Source organism: Lithobates pipiens, unplaced genomic scaffold (genome assembly GCF_037356315.1).
Source record: "Lithobates pipiens isolate NorthernLeopardFrog02 unplaced genomic scaffold, aLitPip1_a1.2 Scaffold_24, whole genome shotgun sequence".
Taxonomy (NCBI): Eukaryota; Metazoa; Chordata; class Amphibia; order Anura; family Ranidae; genus Lithobates; species Lithobates pipiens.
The window spans coordinates 4059973-4082090 of NW_027507786.1; the positions used below are offsets into that span (position 1 = coordinate 4059973).

Below are 22118 nucleotides of genomic sequence, written 5' to 3' on the forward strand. Positions count from 1 at the left end.
AATGCACAGGGTACAGAGGTCAGGAATAAGTAATGCACAGGGTACAGAGGTCAGGAGTAAGTAATGCACAGTGTACAGAGGTCAGGAGTAAGTAATGCACAGGGTACAGAGGTCAGGAATAAGTAATGCACAGGGTACAGAGGTCCGGAGTAAGTAATGCACAGGGTACAGAGGTCAGGAGTAAGTAATGCACAGTGTACAGAGGTCCGGAGTAAGTAATGCACAGTGTACAGAGGTCAGGAGTAAGTAATGCACAGGGTACAGAGGTCAGGAATAAGTAATGCACAGTGTACAGAGGTCAGGAGTAAGTAATGCACAGTGTACAGAGGTCAGAAGTAAATAATGCACAGTGTACAGAGGTCAGAAGTAAATAATGCACAGTGTACAGAGGTCAGGAGTAAGTAATGCACAGTGTACAGAGGTCAGGAGTAAGTAATGCACAGGGTACAGAGGTCAGGAATAAGTAATGCACAGGGTACAGAGGTCCGGAGTAAGTAATGCACAGGGTACAGAGGTCAGGAATAAGTAATGCACAGGGTACAGAGGTCAGGAGTAAGTAATGCACAGTGTACAGAGGTCAGGAGTAAGTAATGCACAGGGTACAGAGGTCAGGAATAAGTAATGCACAGGGTACAGAGGTCCGGAGTAAGTAATGCACAGGGTACAGAGGTCAGGAGTAAGTAATGCACAGTGTACAGAGGTCCGGAGTAAGTAATGCACAGTGTACAGAGGTCAGGAGTAAGTAATGCACAGGGTACAGAGGTCAGGAATAAGTAATGCACAGTGTACAGAGGTCAGGAGTAAGTAATGCACAGGGTACAGAGGTCAGGAGTAAGTAATGCACAGTGTACAGAGGTCCGGAGTAAGTAATGCACAGTGTACAGAGGTCAGGAGTAAGTAATGCACAGGGTACAGAGGTCAGGAATAAGTAATGCACAGTGTACAGAGGTCAGGAGTAAATAATGCACAGTGTACAGAGGTCAGGAGTAAGTAATGCACAGTGTACAGAGGTCAGGAGTAAGTAATGCACAGTGTACAGAGGTCAGGAATAAGTAAAGCACAGGGTACAGAGGTCAGGAGTAAGTAATGCACAGTGTACAGAGGTCAGAAGTAAATAATGCACAGTGTACAGAGGTCAGAAGTAAATAATGCACAGTGTACAGAGGTCAGGAATAAGTAATGCACAGTGTACAGAGGTCAGGAATAAGTAAAGCACAGGGTACAGAGGTCAGGAGTAAGTAATGCACAGTGTACAGAGGTCAGGAGTAAGTAATGCACAGTGTACAGAGGTCAGGAGTAAGTAATGCACAGGGTACAGAGGTCAGGAGTAAGTAATGCACAGTGTACAGAGGTCAGGAGTAAGTAATGCACAGTGTACAGAGGTCAGGAGTAAGTAATGCACAGTGTACAGAGGTCAGAAGTAAATAATGCACAGTGTACAGAGGTCAGAAGTAAATAATGCACAGTGTACAGAGGTCAGGAGTAAGTAATTTACAGGGTGCAGAGGTCAGGACTAAGTAACTCACAAAGTGCAGTGGTCACAAATAGGTAACACAAAGATAGCAGGGACCAGGAATAAATGATGTCAGAATGTAGTGTAGTAGGTATTCACACATGTTTAGGATACAGTGGGGTTTATTTACAAAAGGCAAATCCTCTTTGCACTACAAGTGCACTTGGAAGTGCAGACGCTGTAGATTCGAGGGGGACATACAAGGAAAATAATAAACTGCATTTTTTCTTGTACATGATTGGATGATAAAATCAGCAGAGCTTCCCCTAATTTCAAATCTTCCTATCAGATCTAAAGCGACTGCACTTCCAAGTGCACTTGTAGTGCAAAGTGGATTTCCCAACCCCAGTGTGTACTTGCAGCTTGTCACCTATGGAATACATGTACACAGTTACATACATTCACTCACATACATACATATCACCTATTCAAAAACCACAAAGTCACCATATCTGGCTGACACAAGCATCTTGGCTGGCTTTATCACTTAGGTAAACACCACCAGCTGCAGGGAGGGTTTCAGGAGACCATGGTAGAGGTTGGGAGATGGCCAGAAATTGGGGGTCAGAGTGGCTGAGACTCGGGGGGGGGGGCCCATATTAACCACAGAGCCAAGCGGAGACTAATGCCCCGTACACACGAGCGGACTTTTCGACATCCAAACTCCGACGGACTGAGTCCGGCGGACTATCCGATCGTGTGTGGGCTGCAACGGACTTTAGCGAAGCTAAAGTCTGACGGACTTTAGAAATGAAGCATGCTTTAAATTTTCCCGACGGAACTCCGCCGGACCCGGTCCCCTTTGAAAAATCCGCTCGTGTGTGTGCTACTCCGACGGACTAAAACCGACGCTAGGGCAGCTATTGGCTACTGTCTAGGAACTTCCTACGTCGAATCCAGTCGTACGTCATCACGTTCGACTCCGTCGGAGTTTGGTGTGATGGTGTGTGGTCAAGTCCGTTCGGTCGAAAAGTCCGCCAGAACTCCGTCGGAACTCCGGCGGAACTCCGGCGGAACTCCTTTGGAGGTCTGTCAGACTTAATCCCTCTCGTGTGTACGGGGCAATACAGATCACCACTTTAGGTTATTACCTTATGCCAGGGATATGCAATTAGCGGACCTCCAGCTGTTGCAAAACTACAAGTCCCATCATCCCTCTGCCTCTGGGTGTCATGCTTGTGGCTGTCAGAGTCTTGCTATGCCTCATGGGACTTGTAGTTCTGCAACAGCTGGAGGTCCACTAATTGCATATCCCTGCCTTATGCTATTACCTTACAGCAGTAAGGTGAGCGGCCTGTGAGCACAAAGATGGCACAACACTGAAGATTTTATCTATATCTGTAGCACTCTAGATGGTCAAGGGATACACCTATTAGAAAACCAGAATTTTTACATATGGACTTTTTATTTTATGTCATTATGTTTACCATATTGAATATACCATTTTAATATAACATTTGTATTATTGCACAATATTTGCACCATTGCCTACTTTGAGCACTTAGTTTGGCACAATATTAATGACCTGTCATCATGTTTATGGGAATATTCCTTTTTTTTTTTGCATTTCTTTGCATTTATTTGTTTATTACGGATTTATTTTTGATTGGTAGGTCCATACCAGTTATGCCGCGTACAGATAATCAGACTATCCGGCGGACTTAGTCTGGCAGACAAACCGCCGGAAAGTCCGCCAGACTTTCCGAACGAGCGGACCTGCCCACACACAACCGCACTTTTCCGGCGCACTATGGCGGGAGTCCGCCGTACTTTTGAAATGAACGGACTTACCCACACACACGGAGGAAAGTCCGTTCATTTTCAACGCAGCTCCAGGTAGCCGGGACTAGTGAAGGAAGTCAATGTCGCCAATTGACACCTTCGCTGGCCCCGTCACCTGGTATGGACTTAAAGGGGAAGCCCTACACCAAAAAAAGGCATGGGGGTCCCCCCCAAGGTCCATATAAGACCCGTATCCGACCACGCAACCCGGCCAGTCAGGAAAGGGGGTGGGGACCAGCGAGGGCCCCCCCCCCTCCTGAGCTGTACCAGGCCGCATGCCCTCAACATGGGGGGTGCTTTGGCGAAGGGGGACCCCCCACCTCAAAGCACCTTGTCCCCATGTTGATGAGGACAAGGGCCTCTTCCCGACAACCCTGGCGGTTGGTTGTGGGGGTCTGCGAGCGGGGGGCTTATCAGAATCCGGGAGCCCCCTTTAATAAGGCGTCCCCGGATACCAGCCCCCCCCATCCTATGTGAATGAGTATGGTGTACAATGTACCCCTACCCATTCACCTGGTGAAAAAAATTAAAATAAAACACAACACAAGGTTTTAAAATAATTTATTGCACAGCTCCGGGAGTCTTTTTCTGTTTTGGGGGGGTCTTCTCACCGGACTCCTCCACTATCTTCTGCTCTTTTGCTAGCTCTTTTACTAGAGCCCGGCTTTCTTCTTCGTTGCCATCCGGTGGTCTTCTTCCAACTTTGGGGGGTCTTGTCCCCCTCTTCGGTTCTTCTTGCCGGGCCTCTGCTTTCTTCCTATAGCTCTTTTACTGGCGGTGGTCCAGTCTTCTGTCTTCTCTTCCTCTTCTTCCGACTTCGGGGGACGGCCGGATTGTCAATTGACAATTGACAATTTTTTTGTCAAAACTACTTTCTAAGTCCACCGGACTTTTTTGGAAAAAAAAGTTCACCGGAGCCCCACGCGGGGCAGATTGTCCGCCGGATAGTCTGATCGTGTGTCACATCTCACGTTACACATCTCACATATAGGAGGCACAGGCAATTTCATCTATGCGTTTTTTTTTAGCACACTTGCACGTTTCTAATGGCGCAGGACCAATATAATTTTACAGTCAATATCTCATTAATTACGGATCAGCTAATTGGTGCTTAATGGCAGTTAGAAAATTTCCATATATTTAAAGTGATTTAAAGTGATGGAGCGGGAGCCTTATCACACACAAAAAAAAAACGATTTGACATGTACAAATGTACACTTCATTTATGTACACTGTACAGCAATAGGATGGACTGTGCTGCTGAACAGTGGCGTACGGTTCTGTACAGTGTGCTGCGATAAAATGCTGCATGTTATCACAGCACTCTGCAGCCCAGCTCCAGGTTGTGCTGCAGTGTGAATGGGACACACAGAAATCAATTGTTTTGTGTCCTTGTGGCGACATGCAGTAAAATGTCTGTCAACGCACCATGTGTGAATTCGCCCTGTAAGGTGTTGGCACAGACACACTGGGGTTGATTTACTAAAGGAAAAAAGACTGTGCACTCTGCACGAGCAGTTGCTCCAGAGCTTAGTAAAGGAGGAGACGCTCTGCTGACTTCCATTATCCAATCACGTGCAATCAAAAATGCTGTTTTTTTTTTTCACTTTCCTTGTAGGTGATTGGGTATTCTCTGCAAAGTGCAGCTTTACCTAATTTACTAAGCTCTGGAGCAACTGCACAGTCTATTGTCTATCTTTAGTAAGTCAACCTCAGACATAGGGGGTTAACACAGTTAGTAAGGTTGAATAAAGACACCAAAAGAGAGAAGGGGCGGGGCTAGTGGGACTTTATATGAGGTAACGAATGGGTAAATTCATCTACCTCCATCCCTGTTATATGCAAAGAATTTGCAACATAGGCAAAAGGAATGTTGGGACTTTATATGAAGCGCTGCTAAGAAGACAAAGGTTAAAATCACGTGATCATGGGCTCCAGACACATAAACATTACGTCAAAAAATGTATAATAATAATAAATGGTAGTATAGTTCAATAGAATCTAAATAATTTAATTATAGATAATAATGACGTATTGCATGACAAAAATGTAAATAATATTGAATTATAATAAATAATAATACAAAATGATAATTATCGTTTTATACAATTCATGGACAACATGATTTGGTTGATGATAAAAATATAAAATCAGTCTATAGATAATCGAAACATTGATACACGATAATGTAATTATATTAATTCATAGACAACAATCATGTAAACAATAAAAGAAAAAAAGAAAATATAAAAATAAATAAATAAATAAAAATAAATACATAAATACAAAATAAATGATAATGAAAAGTGATAATAAAATTAATATCACTAATTGCAGAGTCTCAAGATCACATGATGTTGAAGATGTAGCATAAAATTTGATCATTTTGTATTATTATTTATTATAATTCAATATTTACATTTTTGTCATGCAATACGTCATTATTATCTATAATTAAATTATTTAGATTCTATTGAACTATACTACCATTTATTATTATTATAATTTTTTGACATAATGTTTATGTGTCTGGAGCCCATGATCACGTGATTTTAACCTTTGTCTTCTTAGCTGCGCTTCATATAAAGTCCCAACATTCCTTTTGCCTATGTTGCAAATAAAGACACCAGTCCATCCTGTGTGAGTGTCTATAATTGTCCCTATCCCTGTACATTCACATTGGTCCCTACCCTCAAGGAGCCCCCAATCCAAGGTCCCCATTCATATACTAGGGTCAATTTTGGACAGAAGCCAATTAACCTACCTGCATGTCTTTGGAGTGTGGGAGGAAACCGGAGTACCCGGACGAAACCCATGCAGGCACAGGGAGAACATGCAAACTCCAGGCAGGTAGAGTTGTGGTTGGGATTTGAACCAGCGACCCTTTTTACTGCTAGGTGAGAGTGCTACCCACTACACCACTGTGCCGCCGGGTTATTTACTAAAGGAAAATCCACTTTGCACTGAAAGTGCACTTGGAAGTAAAGTTGCTGTAGATCCGAGGGGGACATGCAAGGATAAGGAAAAACAGCATTTTAGCTTGCACATGATTGGATGATAAAATCAGCAGAGCTTCCCCTCATTTCAGATCTACCCCTTAGATTTAGAGTGACTGCACTTTCAAGTGCACTTGCAGTGCAAAGTGGATTTGCCTTTTTCGTAAATAACCCCCATAGACTCACAGTTGTTGATTTACTAAAGGCAAACAGACTGTGCACTTTGCAAAGTGCAGTTTCACTCTGCAAGTGCAGTTGCTTCAGCGCTTAGTAAATGAGGTAAAGCTTCACTATGCAAAGAATGCCCAATCACATGCAAGGAAAAAAAAAAAATTAAAAATTTGTTTTTTTGCTTGCACATGATTGAATGATGGAAGTCTGCCAGGGGTGGACTGACAATTCGGGCACTCGGACACTACCCGAGGGCCCCATGCCACTAAGGGGCCCCATCAGGGTTCGCAGCCTCAATAAAACCAGGAACAGTATGTAAAAATCTGTTTTATCAGATTATAGCTGCCCTGCCTCTCCAGTACCTTCAGTGTGTGTATGTGTATTCTGTGTGTCTATACTGTGTGTGTATATTGTGTGTCTGTGTGTGTATACTGTATGTGTGTATACTGGGGGCCCCAAAATCTCCTATTGCCTGGGGGCCCCATAATCTCCTATTGCCCGGGGGCCCCATAATCTTATCCTATTGCACGGGGGCCCCATAATCTCCTATTGCCCGGGGGCCCCATGAGTTGTCAGTCCGCCCCTGAAGTCAGCAGAGCTCTCCCTTATTTACTAAGCTCTGGAGCGACTGCATTTTCAGAGTGCAAGTGCACAGTCTGTTTGCCTTTTAGTAAATCAACCCCACTGGGGATCATTTTGTGAAAAAGTGCAACGTTTAAAATCCATACCAACCAATCATGTTTCAGTTTAATGAAGTCTGTTCAAAAAGATCAATTCTATTTGGTTGCTATTCCCTATAGAATAAATTGGATCATTTCTGATGGTGGTAAATATTAGATTACATGTATTGCATATATTGTTTGCTCTCTCATTGAGATAAAGGGAGGAAGTGGGGGTTATTTATGAAAGGCAAATCCACTTTGCACTACTAGTGCAATTGGAAGTGCAGTCGCTGTAGATCTGAGGGGTAGAGGGGAAGCTCTATTGATTTTATCATCCAATCACGTGCAAGCTAAAATGCTGTTTTTTTCTTTTTCTTGCATGTCCCTCTCGAATCTACAGTGACTTTACTTCCAAGTGCACTTTCAGTGCAAAGTGGATTTGCCTTTTGTAAATAACCCCCACTGGGAGTAACTTTTAGTGATTTGGTGAACAGCTCATCTTTTTTAACCACTTCGCACCCATGCCAATTCTGACATTTCTCTCCTACATGTAAAATTCCTAATTTTTTTGCTAAAAAATTACATAGAACCCCTAAAAATTGTATATGTTTTTTTAGCAAAGACCCTAGAGAATACAATGGCGGTCATTGCAACTTTTTATCTCGCACGGAATTTGCGCAGCAATTTTTCGAAAAAAAAACTGTTTCATGCTTAAAAAAACAAAACAGTAAAGTTAGCCCAATTTTTTACATAATGTGAAAGAGGAGGATACCCCGAGTAAATAGATACCCAACATGTCACGCTTCAAAATTGCACGCGCTTGTGGAATGGCGCCAAACTTTGGTATTTAAAAATCCCCATAGGCGACGCTTTAAATTTTTTTACTGGTTACATATTTTGGATTACAGAGGAGGTCTAGGGCTAGAATTATTGCTCTCGCTCTAACGTTCGCGGCGATACCTCACATGTGTGGTTTGAACACCGTTTTCATATGTGGGCGGGACATACGTATGCGTTCGCTTCTGTGTGCGAGCTCACGGGGACAGGGGCGCTTTAAATTTTTTTTTTTTTTTTTTAATTGTTAATTTTATTTATATTTTTTTAGTTTTACACTTAAAAAAAAAAAAATTGATGACTTTTATTCCTATTACAAGGAATGTAAACATCCCTTGTCATAGGAATATGGCATGATCGGACCTATTTACAGTGAAATATGGGGTCAATAAGACCCCATATCTCACCTTTAGGCTGGGAAGAATAAAAAACAAAACAAAAAAAATGATCCTGGCTTCCTAGCCAGATCGGCGCTGTTAATTTGAATACCGAGGCCGGGCCTGACATCATAACATCGTGCCCGGCCTCCGAACGATCATAGAGACTCCGGGGACAATCTAGTCCACCGGAAATCTCTATGATCACTTGCTGGGGCCGGCGGATCCTGTGACTGACTCACCGATGGAAACGGTGAGTCGGTAGAAGCACCGGAGGGCGGCGGGAGGGGGGGGCATCCCCTCCCGCCGACCGTAAGAACGATCAAGCGGTGGAACAGCCGCTATGATCATTCTTATGGTGTAGGGAATCGCCGGCTGAAAACGGCAATATCTGAATGATGTCTGTGGCCTCAGGCATCATTCAGATATAACCAGCGAAACCCCATGACGTCAATAGACGTAGTGTGAGAACCAAGTGGTTAAACGTTCTGCTTTTCAATTAGCTCGTCATTCTTCTGTATTGGAAGCCAAATGCATGCAATATAAATTACAAGTGTTTGCAAAATAGCAATAAAAAGATGTAATCTTTCTGCTTAGGTCCCGGACAAGTTTCCATCACACTGAATAATTACAATTCAACGAACACTATGGGAGTAACCTGGACGACAGCTGAAGGAAAAGTGGATTCGTATACTATCACTATAACAGGAGTGGTATCAAAAACAACACAAGCAAATTCTACGCAAACAAATTTCACCGGATTACTGCCCGGCACATTATATACTGTCACTGTACAGACAAATAGAGGAAACTGCAGCCAGACATCAATGTCGGTCATGGAGGCTACATGTGAGTACAAGCGGGGTCATGTGACTACAGCGCCATTTCTCATCTGCAATTTTTTTTTTTTTTTTAGTTAATTTTATAATTAATGCCACTCTGTTGCTTCCCCAAAAAATCCATTGAGTGGTCCTTGAAAATGAAGGCTGAATACTTACCTCTTTGGTGAGCAGTGAGTCCAAACTCCACTGTGTTTGAATGATACCGCCTCTGGCAAAGTCTGCAGCTATTGGCACTTTCAGCAGAGTCCCCGCCGGGTGCCGTGGTTCCTCACATTCACTCCTAGACCAATAAAGGACACGTGGTGAGTGATACAGGGGACCAAGTGGGATGAACCCTTGGTCACACACGTGGGACCAGGCACACCTAAAGGTGCCTGGGATGCATGGGCGTCCGCAAGTAGGGGCAAGGGGGGTCAAGTGCCTCCCCCTGGAATCAGGGATCAGATCTTAAATTCAGCATAGTCTCGTCGCTATCGGCGTGCGCTGGTGGGGTGTCACCATTAAGGTGCTGTCAAGCCCCCCCATCAGTGTAATGTGACTTTGGGCTCTTTTCCCTGCTCAGTCCAGCAGAGAACTCAGTGGCGTTGTGACAGGAGAAAGGCGAGCCGCGGGCTATCAGAGGTTTCCCCTGCTCGCCCCCTCCCCCCCCTGTCCTGTCAGGGAGAAGATACGACGGCTCTCATCCAGTTTCCTGCCCAGCTTCCTGCCCACTCTGTTCCTTCCCTATTGGCCATAACTTAGAGCCAATCAAAGGAGACTAGGAGAGGAGAGCATCATGTTACATGTAGTCCCAAAGATTGGCGGCCCCAATTTCCACAGGGAGGAGGCTACAGCTCGATCAAGAGAGAGATTGAGAAACTGCAGCCTGGAAAAAAAGCTGAGGGAGAGAGCGCTACAGGACAAAGAATGGGGAGTGTGCTGGGCGGAAGCCAGAGAGAGAACCACGCTGCCCAGCACCACCAGAGAGAGAGCCACCCTGCCCAGCGCCACCAGAGAGAGAGCCACCCTGCCCAGCGCCACCAGAGAGAGAAAGACTGAGCCACTACCAGGGTGCAGACATGCTACACTACTGACCAGAGTCGCCCCCGGGGAACCCAGAGTGAACGATCGTCCAGCCAGAGGGATCACTGCTGTTGTTTCGCTGGGTCTGGTAAGAGGGACTGTTGGCCATTATCCATTACCTATCCTAGGGACTGTACTACCTGTGCAGTCTCTGACCATGACAATGTGATAATGACATTGTTGAAAAGGGATGATCAATGATGCCCCCCGAAAAAAGTTCTGCGGACCCCCATGCTGGGATGTGAAGACATTTCTGAAGGCTGTATGGTCTGGACATTGGACTCTCTACCCACTTTAAAGTGGAACTATAGGCAAAACTTTTTTTTTCCTTTTTTGGATAGAGTAATGGAGGGTTATAACCCCCGTGTCACTTTATTTTTTGCCATTTGCATCCCATTGGGGAGATTTACCTTCACTTCCTGTCCCATAGGCAAAACAGGAAGTGAGATAAAATCCCTGCAAATTTGGGGAAATCTTTGGGGACCTCCAGGTCACCAGAACTAGTGTCCCTATTGGAAGATTTCCCCCCTATTACTTTTCTGGGGACAACCCAAAATTAGGGGGGTTTTCTTTTACTTTCACTTTCGATGATAAAGGTAAACAGGACAAATAGAGAGGATGAATCTCCCCAATGGGGGCACAGAGAGCAATAAAAACCTAATAGGTGTTGTAATCCATCTCTACTCTATCCAAAACTAAACAAAAAAAAATGTTTTGCCTTTAGTTATACTTTAACTTTCTTGCCGTTTCATATTTTCATTTGTATTTCAAATATAGGTTTGTAGTTGCTCTCTAGGGCCAGGTCACACTAGTAACTATGTAGCAGAGAATTGTAGCAGTTACAAATCTCTCCATTTGTTTTCTCTGCTGAATTGTAGCTGGCTAGCCAGTCACACAGTCATTGAGTTTCAAATCACCTGCAATTTCTGCAACACAGCCCTCTCATTAAAGAATATGTAAACCCAACATTTCATATTCCTGATATGTGGCTGCTGTACCATGTTCCTTTGTGTGAAAACCTTGGTGTTCCCCCCAGTTCTGCTTTCCTATTAAATCTGACCACGCTAGGCATGAGAGCACAGTGTGGTCAGTTCTCTAGCTGTGCTGGAAACTCAACCTTGCTCTTGTCGAATGATCAGACTTGCACTCCCCTCTGCACAGCCATTCACTGGGAAGATCAATCTGCTGCTGCTTCTTCTACTTCCCAGCTCTTATACAGCTGAGAACATGTAATCACTTATAGAAAAGGGAAAAAAGGTATTTAGAACATAACAGCAAATAAACAAATGAGCAGTGGCGGCCCGTCCATTAGGGGTGCACGAGTGCCGCACCCCCCATGCATGCAGTCCCCTGATCCGCAAGCAGGGCGCCAGAAGCATGGATTCCAAGGGGGGGGGGGGAGGTTTGAAGCATGTGATTAGAGGCTCTTATCGGCTTTAAAGTGTGGGCTCGGGGTGCAGAGCACTATGCTCCGAGCCCACTCAGTTCTGTGACACTAGCGAATGAATATTTGCTATTCTTCTCACACTGATTCTGCCTCCCGGCCAATCAGGAAGAGGGTCCAAATGGCCGTAAGGGGAAGCTACCCTATTGGCCGATGAGGAAGCGCAGGGGAAGCCGGCCACCTGTCACCTGGAGAGAGGTGCTGCCCGGGGGTAAGTGTTGCGAGTGACTGACCAGCCGACATCGCAGGATGCCGGTGACCCAACTGGGGGGGGGGTCTGTGCACTGTTTGTGTCCCCCCAAAAAAATATACCACCGGCCGCCGCTGCAAATGAGAGCGATTCTGTAGCTGCTACAAAAACATATTTACTAAATCACCAGTGTGGGGCATTATGGCTGTCTGTGTGGCAGACAAGCTCAAGCAACACCCTGGCTGCACAGCAGCAGTAATAAAACCAAAATAAGAGGATAAGACACCAAGAGATTGTAATATTTAGCAGAAAGAGAATGTTCTCATAAAGAACTAAAGATGTGAGATCTTTACTATGCAAATGGTTGAATCTTCCTCTGTAGCTTATTGTATTTTGACAGTCAGTCCCGCCAGCTGTCCAAATACCCAAATCGTGCCTACATCTGATTGAGTGCAGCTGCTTTCCCTGTGACAACTTTCCTCCCAGGTCCTTTGATTTTTCAGTCAATGGGTGTTGGGTGGGAGACCACCCACTGATCGAATTGGGTACAGTATATGGCCAGCTTTACAGTGGCAGTCCTTGAACCTCTTGCATTTATCTCTGTGATGAGTAAGATTACCACAGGGCACAATATCTGTTAAGGAAGACCAGCAGTATAACAAAACCGAGGATCTGCAGACCTACACCTATTGTGCCTCACACCTAGCGCACATTATGCTTGCACCACTCTTTGTTAATTCCCTCCATTCTATGTAATAATTTTAAAGAAAATGCATTTTCTTCCATCTCACTTTTTTTTATATCTAACATTGTTTTATTTTCAAACAGATCCCACCCCACCAGGTAGCATAGCCTTTCCTATGATAGGAACTAAGAATGTCACCTTATCTTGGGGAGATCCAGTAGATATGACCGGAGTGGGGAAGTCATATAATATCACTTATTGGAATTCTTCTTCTTCAATCATTGCTGGACCTGTGAGAAGCGATATAACAAATGTCACCCTTCAAAACTTAATGTCGGGGTCCAATTACACCATCTCCGTGGTGACAGTCGGAGCTCAGGGGTATAAGAGCACGTCTGTGATTGGATCGGTCTGTACAAGTACGTTTTTGATCCTCTAAAATGAGACATGTAAAATGTATCAATGGTTTTTTATTCTTGCATGAATTTCAATATTAAAGGGGCCTTTCTATATGGTGAGTGCCTAGATTTCCCAAAGTCCCCTCATTTGCTAAGAGGCATATGCTATACAAAGGGCAAAGATTTATCCTTCCATGCCACCAAACTCCACTTCAATGCTGGGAAATCAATCCCGGAATCTCTCCACCATCCTAGTCTCACTGGTTCATTCTGCTGACTAGAGATGAGCTTTGGATTTAGGTTGAACATGAGTTTGGCCGGAATCCAACCTGGTTGTGGTTTGGTGAATGGCCAAACAAACTGGCCACATTTGACCCGTTCATCCATCTGAATCCCCATAGCTGGAAGGCAAACAAAGCATCTGGGGAGCTGCAAATCCTCTACTCTTGCAAGGTACCTTATTGAGGGACTAGAGCCTCATATTTTTTTCATTCTCTCTCACAAAAGGGTTATTGGATTCTGGAAGCCCTCTTTATAATGAGGGGGGCCCCCAATATATCCATCTCAACCTCTAGGAGAATGAATACAGAGTACATCAGTAGTCCTTAATACTCATTCCCCAATTTTATATATATATATATATATATATATATATATATATATATATATATATATATATAATATAAAAATGAATCTAGTGATATACTGTATATAAATTCATATAGTGATGTAGAACTAGCATCATGATGACCTACTGCTCGATAAAGTTTTCCCACTACAAGCACAACCTGCCACCCAAAGATGCTGACCTATCAAATTCCTGTTGATAAATGACCGCTCTGCATCTGCTGCAGTAATGTAAACAAAGCAGCCAGGGATTCTGGGTGATATCATCCCGGATCCTTAGCTGTTCATCTACATTCTGTTATTTAATGGGAGTGTGTGGGCCAATGCCTTGTGGTAGGGAATTATGGTTGGGCAGTGGGAAAACATCGTTGGTAGGTGGGTTGTCATAATTAACATGGGATTTCCATTACTGTGCGACACAATTGATGGTGTGGGGATTTTCCTATATTCTAACCAGACCCTTTTTAAGGCATTCTACCTGAGTGTCAGAAAAGAGGAGGCACCCCCTCCATAAACCAAACCAGGCCACATGTCTTTCTACATTGGAGTGGTGCTGGGCCAGGGAAATACACCCCCCCCCCCCCCTATGCATTTCCCATATGGGGGAGGTTGAATATCTGATATTCCCCTTAAAATGTCAACCAAGCCTTTATCCAGACACACAGCCTGGGTGTGCAGAAAAAGTAGGGCAGCAAGTGTGCACAGGGCATCACTGTTAAAAAAAAATATCATTGAAGGGTAGGTTGTGATGATTGATGCTGGATTTACACCATGTGAAATTGTTTACATTTTTTTTATGTTTTGCAATTAATGACTGACTTTCTCAAGTTGGAATATGAGTAAAAATGGGGTACCAAAGTACCCTGTACTCATTTGCACTTACTGTAAAGTTCGCTTCCAGGTTCCGATAACTCTGTAAACCTTTGTATCCCTTCTGGGGGACAGGATAGGGGAATTATGCCCTTGTTCCTCAACATATGGACCAGGTGCCTTGCACGGAGGAGGCTTTGTCCTCCCTTTCCTCCTATTAATTAACTTTAGTCAGAGCTGCACTTTGTTTTTATCTACAGACAGCCCATACCTGTATAAGCAGTTTTTTTTGGTGAATTTTCCCTTTAAACATAATGCATCTCACTAGCACTCAAAGTTTTCCATCTTTGTATACTATATGCAAAGTCTCCCTCCCCTTTCAGGGCACAGGTGGAAGACAAAGAAACCTTGAGAATTCACCCCATCAGCTATTGTACACACGGTCGGAGATTCCGACGGAATGTTTCCTATCGGACCGTTTTGTCGGATATTCCAACTGTGTGTGGTCTCCATCGGACTGTTTCCGTCTGAGTATCCGACGGACCAAGTTTTCCAACTTGATGGTAAAATTTTCCAACAAAATGCTCCGATCGGACATACTTCAATCATGTGTAGAGAATTCCGATCGGACAAAGTGCCACGCATGCTCAGTTCAAATTCCTACATCAAAGCTATTGGCTACTAGCCTGAACATAGTCCCGTCGTAACGAAATTACGTCATCACGTTCTGAACGATCGTATTTTCCGACAACTTTGTCCGACCGTGTGTATGCAACAGTTTCAGACAAAATCCGTCGGACAAAATCCATCGGACAAAATCCGACGGATTTGGTTGTCAGAATGTCCGTCCGTGTGTACAAGGGCTTACATAGGTCATAATGAACCTCCAGGAAGGTGCTGACTCTTTGTCCACTGTCAAGTTTCTTTCTTGATGGACTATGTGTTGTCTTGGTAGTTGGGGTGGAGCCAGTGACGTTACGTTCGGAATCTTTTTGAGATTACAGCCAGGTGGCCTGTCTGGGAAACTCCTACCACCGTTTCCAGCTGATTGTTTTCAAGCGCTCTCTATCGGCTTGGGTTATATGAGTGTAATCGGTGTGGATGCAGTTCGTTGAACCTATAATCACTGCGCAATGAAAGTTTTTGTTTTATTTTGTGTCATAATCAGATCGGATTTGGAGTAATTCGGTCGTGAGTTATGATGTCCAGGAAAGTTTTTTCCTCTCCCTTCTAGTGCAAAGCGTTTCGGAAAAAATATACCATCTGATGATAGTGTTGGGACTATATGTCTTTTTTGCACCTGAGACTGTACTATATAGGTGATATCAGTACCCAGCATATGAATAGGTATTTGTGTTACCACATGATTGGGAGTATGTTTAAATAGGATTTTTTTTACCGTACATGCTTTTGATACTTGTTTCATTTTTATATGCTCTTGACACCTGTTAAATTTTGGGTTATTGAAGCGGGAGTACGCGTTTTTTTTTTTTAGCCAGCAGCTACAAATACTGCAGCTGCTGACTTTTAAAATAGTGACACTTACCTGTCCATCGTCTCTCGGGTGCTGCCACCGCCATCTTGGGTATGGGAATCAGGAAGTGGAGCCTTTCGGCTTCATTTCCCGGTTCCCTACTGCGCATGCGCGAGTCGCGCTGCGCAATAAGGATGGACCCGCTGCCTCTGGGATCCGTGTGTTTCCCAGCAGGCAGCGGGGGACTTTCAGAAAGGGGCGTAATAGAGATAATAACAGAAGTCTATGACTCAATGCAGGTAACCTGAAGGTGCAATGGACTGCACCTGCGGATCAGTTTTAAAGCAGCCCAGTAACCACTGCAGAACAGATATGCCCATATATACACTGCTTTTAGTAATAAACGACCTTTAATAACAGTCTTCCATTCAGGTATCGCCGGCTGTTGCTGTCCCAGGCAGAATGCATTTGGTATCACTCCACTTGGGACAAGAGCCGGCACTATACAGGAAGCATAGGCAAATGCGGCTCTGCTCCCTCTGCAGCCGCTTGCTTCCTCTACCGCTGGCTTCATTTAAAAAACTGATGCTTTGGGATGGTGGGTTGGCAACCCATGATCAGGGCTTGAGAACCTGCTATCCCAAAGCAGGAGGTCGCGGGCCACATCAGAAGGCTCCGCGGGGGCCACATGTGGCCCCCGGGCCACTGGTTGGGAACCCCTGGACTAACCCATGCCTCTGATATTGGTGCTATTTTGCAGAAATGTCTTTGTTTGTTTTGAAATATTAGCAGAATTGTCCTTAGCACGTATCATACCCTTTCACTTGGAAAATGATTCCCAGCCTGGGGAAAAGTGCATATATACCTCCCAACCTGGAAGAGCACAGGCCTTAGTTTTCAGGGCTGAAACAAAGATTTTTTTACAATTGAAGGGAAAATCGACAAATACAAGAAGAGGTCTCCTCGTCTACTCATCTTAAAGCAGAAGTACAGCCGAATCTTATTTGGCTGTACTTCTCCTGTGGCTCACGTGAGTGCAGTTCGTTCTGCACTCCTGTAAACTATTTTCAGCTGACATCACAGAAGCGGTCCAGGCTCGGGAAAGATCGTGACCATACGGTCAGGATCTGCCCACATGCCTGAGTCGGCACCTGGCTCAACCTCTCAGTGAGCCGCTGAGAGGCTGAGCCAGCCACACCTGCCCCTCCACAGCCCAGTGCTCCAGTGGGTGTGGGGGTCAGAGCAGAGAGCTGTGACTGACAGCCACCAGCCCTCTCTGCTCATGGAGCAATGAGAACTGAGCGATCGGCGGTGTTTGATCATTTGATTCTCAGTATTAGAGCCAGTGAGGGACAGATGCTGCATCCACCTAGGTAAGTATGATTCTAAAAAAAATATGTATACATTCCCCTACTTCTATATTAAAGCAGAGTTCCAGGCTTCTTATGTTTATAAAAAGTCAGCAGCTACAAATGACTTTTAGTAAACAGACACTTACCTGTTCCACGGTCCAGGGATGCGGCCGAACATAGCGTCGCTCCTCTCCCCCTTCTCTCCACTGGCGCCTCCATTGCCACTCTGGGCACCTGGCCATGACAGCTTTTGGCTTTCAAGGCCGGGCATGCGCGGCGCAATGTGTGAGTCGCGCCGCGCTCCCGGAGTGGACAGGCGATCGCCTAAAGGGAGGGGCCACCTAAGGCGAAAGGAGGAGTCTCCTTGGCGGTCCCTGGGCGGAAGGAGAAGGTGGGACTCCTAACGAAGCCCCCACTCACCCCCCAAAAAATGACATGCCAAATGTGACATTTAAGGGGGCAAGGAGTGCTTAAAGCGGAAGTTCCGTTTTTGGGTGGAACTCCGCTTTAACTGCTATTATTAATGATCGATAAGTCTTCTCTTTGTAAATGTTTTTATGTTGATCACGATTTATTATTATCATTGTAACTTCAATGTCACACTCTGAATGTAATAATTCTTACTCTGGTTATTAATATGACTTTTTCCCTTTATTCACAGAACCGTTATCTGTGAGATTACCGAAGATTGTTGCCAAAACTACCAATTCTATGTCCCTGACCTGGACACAACCAGACGAGTATCAGAGCTCATACAAATACAGGGTGCAGACCAATGTAAACTCGTCATCTACACTGATAAATGATACTACCGTGAGCAGTGCATCGGCTACAATAGGAAATCTGACAGCAGGAGAGACGTATACATTCCTGATATATACAATATCTATCTGTAACTCCACTGAATCAGACCCCGTGTCTATAACTGACTGCACCCGTAAGTATTTTGCCGAACAGGAAAAGTCAGTCCTAAAAGCCAACAAACATTCTCACACACTTCACTGGATTTCTTTAAAGCTGAGCAGTTTTTCAGGAATAGCATTTTTGATGTTGATTTTTTGGCTTAATTACAAGTATCACCGAGCAAAAAGAGTTATTTAGCTTACCAACCACCTACGCCACGTACACACGACCGGACTTTCCGGCAGACTAGGCCCGAAGGGATTAGTCCGTCAGACAATCCGATCGTGTGTGGGCTAATCCAATAGTTTTTCGGGAAAAAAATCAGACGGACCTAGAAATAGAACATGTTTCAAATCTGTCCGATGGACTCAAGTCCGGCGGACTAAAACCATTCCTCTGTGTGCTGGTCCGACAGACCAAATACGACGCAAGGGAAGCTATTGGCTACTGGCTATTGAACTTCCTTGTTTAGTCCCGTTTACGTCATCACGTTCAAAACAAATGGACTTTCGAAAGTCCGTTCGTTTGGAAAGTTCGTCGGAACACCGCCGAAAGTCCTTCGGGAAGACCGTAGGACCCAGTCTGCCGGAAAGTCCGGTCGTGTGTACAGGGCATTAGAGGCTGATGTTCCTCACTGCCATTACCTCCACTGGCTTCTGCTAGCCCAATGTATTCAATTTAACCACTTACTGACCGGACCATTTTGCTGGTCAAAGACCAGACCACTTTTTGCGATTCGGCACTGCGTCGCTTTAACTGACAATTGCGCGGTCGTGCGACGTGGCTCCCAAACAAAATTGACGTCCTTTTTTTCCCACAAATAGAGCTTTCTTTTGGTGGTATTTGATCACCCCTGCGGTTTTTATTTTTTGCGCTATCAACAAAAATAGAGCGACAATTTTGAAAAAAACGCATTATTTTTTACTTTTTGTTATAATAAATATCCCCCAAAAATATATAAAAAAACATTTTTTTCCCTCAGTTTAGGCCGATACGTAATCTTCTACATATTTTTGGTTAAAAAAATCGCAATAAGCGATTATTGATTGGTTTGCGCAAAAGTTATAGCGTTTACAAAATAGGGATAGTTTTATAGCATTTTTATTAATAATTTTTTATTATTTTTTTTTTTTACTAGTAATGGCGGCGATCAGCGATTTTTATTGTGACTGTGACATTGTGGGGGACCCATCGGACATTTTTGACACATTTTTGGGACCATTGTCATTTATACAGTAATCACTGCTATATAAATGCAGTGATTCCTGTGTAAATGACACTGGCAGTGAAGGGGTTAACCAGTGGGTGGCAGTGTAGGGGTTAAGTGTTCCTAGGGGTGTGTTACTAACTGTGGGGGGGTTGGGCTTTCATTTAGTGAACACTGATCTCTGCTCCAATCACATGGAGCAGAGATCAGCGTCACTAGTTGCTAGGCAGAATGGAGAAATGCTGTTTACACGGCATTTCCTCCATTCAGCCGTCCCGTGAGACGATCGCGGGGATGCCCGCGGCGATCGAGTCTGCGGGTCCCGCGACCGGACTCACGGGGGTCCCGACGAGCGCGGGAGCGAGCCGCCGGCGGCGTGCTCCCGATGGCAGGTCGGCATTGAAAATATGCCTGCCCGTGCCATTCTGTCGACGTACATCGTCGTGCGCTGGTCGGGAACCGGTTAATATAAGAAGAAATCCACAGCTTTGCGCAAGCTACATCACCAACCTCATTTCAAAATATAACCGCCTACTCTCTAACCCCCTCACCACCCCTTCCCGTGCTCACCTCCAGGACTTCCCCAGAGCCTCCCCCTTCCCTTGGAACTCCCTACAGCAATCCATTCAGCTATTCTCTACTAGACATGTGTGGTTCGTTTTGATCCAAAATTTTCATTATTCTGAGCTTTGGATGTATCCAAATTTTCAAATTGCAATGGTAACGAATTTAAACGAATCCGAAATAATGAAACGAAATCAAATTCAAAAACAAATTTGAAATATAAACATGTTGCTAACTATTGCTGATTTCCTTCAAAGACTGTGTATAATGTTAGAATATCCCCCCTATCCCGCATTTGAATTTTGAAAAAAATAGAATAAAACAGAATAGAAAAGAATAGCGTAAAACAGAACAGAATAGAATAAAAAAATAAAATAATAGAATAAAATAGATTAGAAAATGAAGGAATATAATAGAAAAGAATAGAATATAATATAAAAATAGAATAGGTTAGAATGGAATAGAATACAATAGAATATAAGCATCTTCTGAAATTCGAATAGACTAGAACCAGCTATTCTTCACAATGAATTTGGATCAACTCGATATATTCTGTTTCAATGGTTTTTATAGATGGTTTTCAAGACCTTTACGTCTTAACTGTATACCATGTCTCAGTATTATTATTATACAGTGTGCCTTTCTAGAAAAGTACATTATTGTCTTCTGGTCTGCACATCTGTTACTGCTTATTGCTCCAATTCAAGAAAAAAAAGGGTAAAATGAAAAAACAACCAGATGACATTTCCGTAGTCTGAAAGATAACGATAAATATCCCTTGATTTCCCCGTCCCTCCACTACTCTCCATGCAGGAGGTTGAGGAAGGGGGAGGACCAAGACCATAGACTATTCCAGGAGAAGAAAAGGAGAAGAATGAAAATAAGAAGAAAAGAATATCAGAGAGGGAAGGAAGGTCACTCCCTAAAATGAACTCGGTCAGTCCCTGAGATCTCACAAGGGGTCAGACAAGTATTTGATCCGGTGTTCCCAGATCTTATCAAATAGGGCTCGTTGTCCTGTAAAATCGCCAAAAAAGGCGTTCATTTACCATGATCCATGACAACTTGTTTTATACTAAGTCGAAAGGGATCATGGGCGTCCCCCATGATCTGGCAATTACTAGACATGTGCATTCGTTTTCGTCCAAATGCATTTTCGTCCGAATTTTGGGTATTTTCGTTATCGTTTTAAGAAACGATAATGAACATGCAGAATCCGGAAAACCCGAAAGTTCCGACATAAACAAATGCTTTATTTTCATTTTCTTTGTGACAACAGTTCACTATAGATAGGAGATTCGACATGACGCTGACAATAGTGATCTGTGGTCGAATGTGCCTAATATTAGCTCTATTAGTCCAAGATTATTCTACTTAGAGAGAAAAGATTCGACATTACAGAGACAATAGCAAAAAAGGTTGAATGTGCCTAACCTAACTCTATTAGTCCAAGATTATTCGACATAGAGAGAAAAGATTCGACATGAAGATTCGACGAAGTAGTCACGCGAGTGGACATTTATGGTCAAATGCTCCGCCCATAGACTATAGAAGAATTCTAATCTTAGTTGACTAGTAATAATAATTAATAAATATATTTATTACTAGTGTAGCACTAACCTACGAAGGAGCTGCTGTTTTTTTTTCTGGGCTTACCATTACCTACCATTTTCTTTGTTGCACATCTAGGGGATGTCCCGTGGTAGATGACCCAGTAACTTGAGACTGACAATAGATCCACTTGAATGGATTTTATTTGCAAACCCAGACAATTGAACAGTCTTTCAACCTGGGATCAGGGGGTTGGAAAGGAGATTCTGGTACTCTTATGTCAAAGTCCAAAAACGTTAAAGAACTTGTTTGCTTTGACTGCATCCAGAGAATAGCCATTCGCAGCTGGATGATCACTCAGGTTGGACAGTCCCTCTCTCACAAGGCCTAGCAGCCAACAAGGTGCTTACTCAGGAACAAAGTCTTAATCACAGACGTTGTTGCAGAACATGTAGGGAAACTAAGATTTAGAACACTTGTAGGATACCTGGATCTTTCAGCCTGCCTGGCGATATCCACAAGTCCGGATTCTCTCGGTTACTTCAGCCATTCCAGGCTTTTGTTAAGAAAACCAACCCGTACGTGGTGTTCTTCTAAAGAGTCCTCCCCTGCAATCCTTGAAGTACAATGGGTCTCTCCCGAAACGGAAACGGCACCCAACCACCTCGGAATCC

The 22118-nt window shown here is 44.0% G+C and overlaps 1 protein-coding gene across 1 annotated transcript in view; it reads left to right on the plus strand.

The window, feature by feature from the left end:
* LOC143929620 (uncharacterized) overlaps window positions 1-22118 on the plus strand; it is a 329026-nt gene that overhangs the window by 53972 nt on the left and 252936 nt on the right. The window contains exons 15-17 of the mRNA XM_077453528.1: window positions 8933-9184; window positions 12702-12977; window positions 17881-18156. Coding sequence (XP_077309654.1) covers window positions 8933-9184; window positions 12702-12977; window positions 17881-18156 — 804 coding nt within the window. The remainder of the gene's footprint in view (window positions 1-8932; window positions 9185-12701; window positions 12978-17880; window positions 18157-22118) is intronic.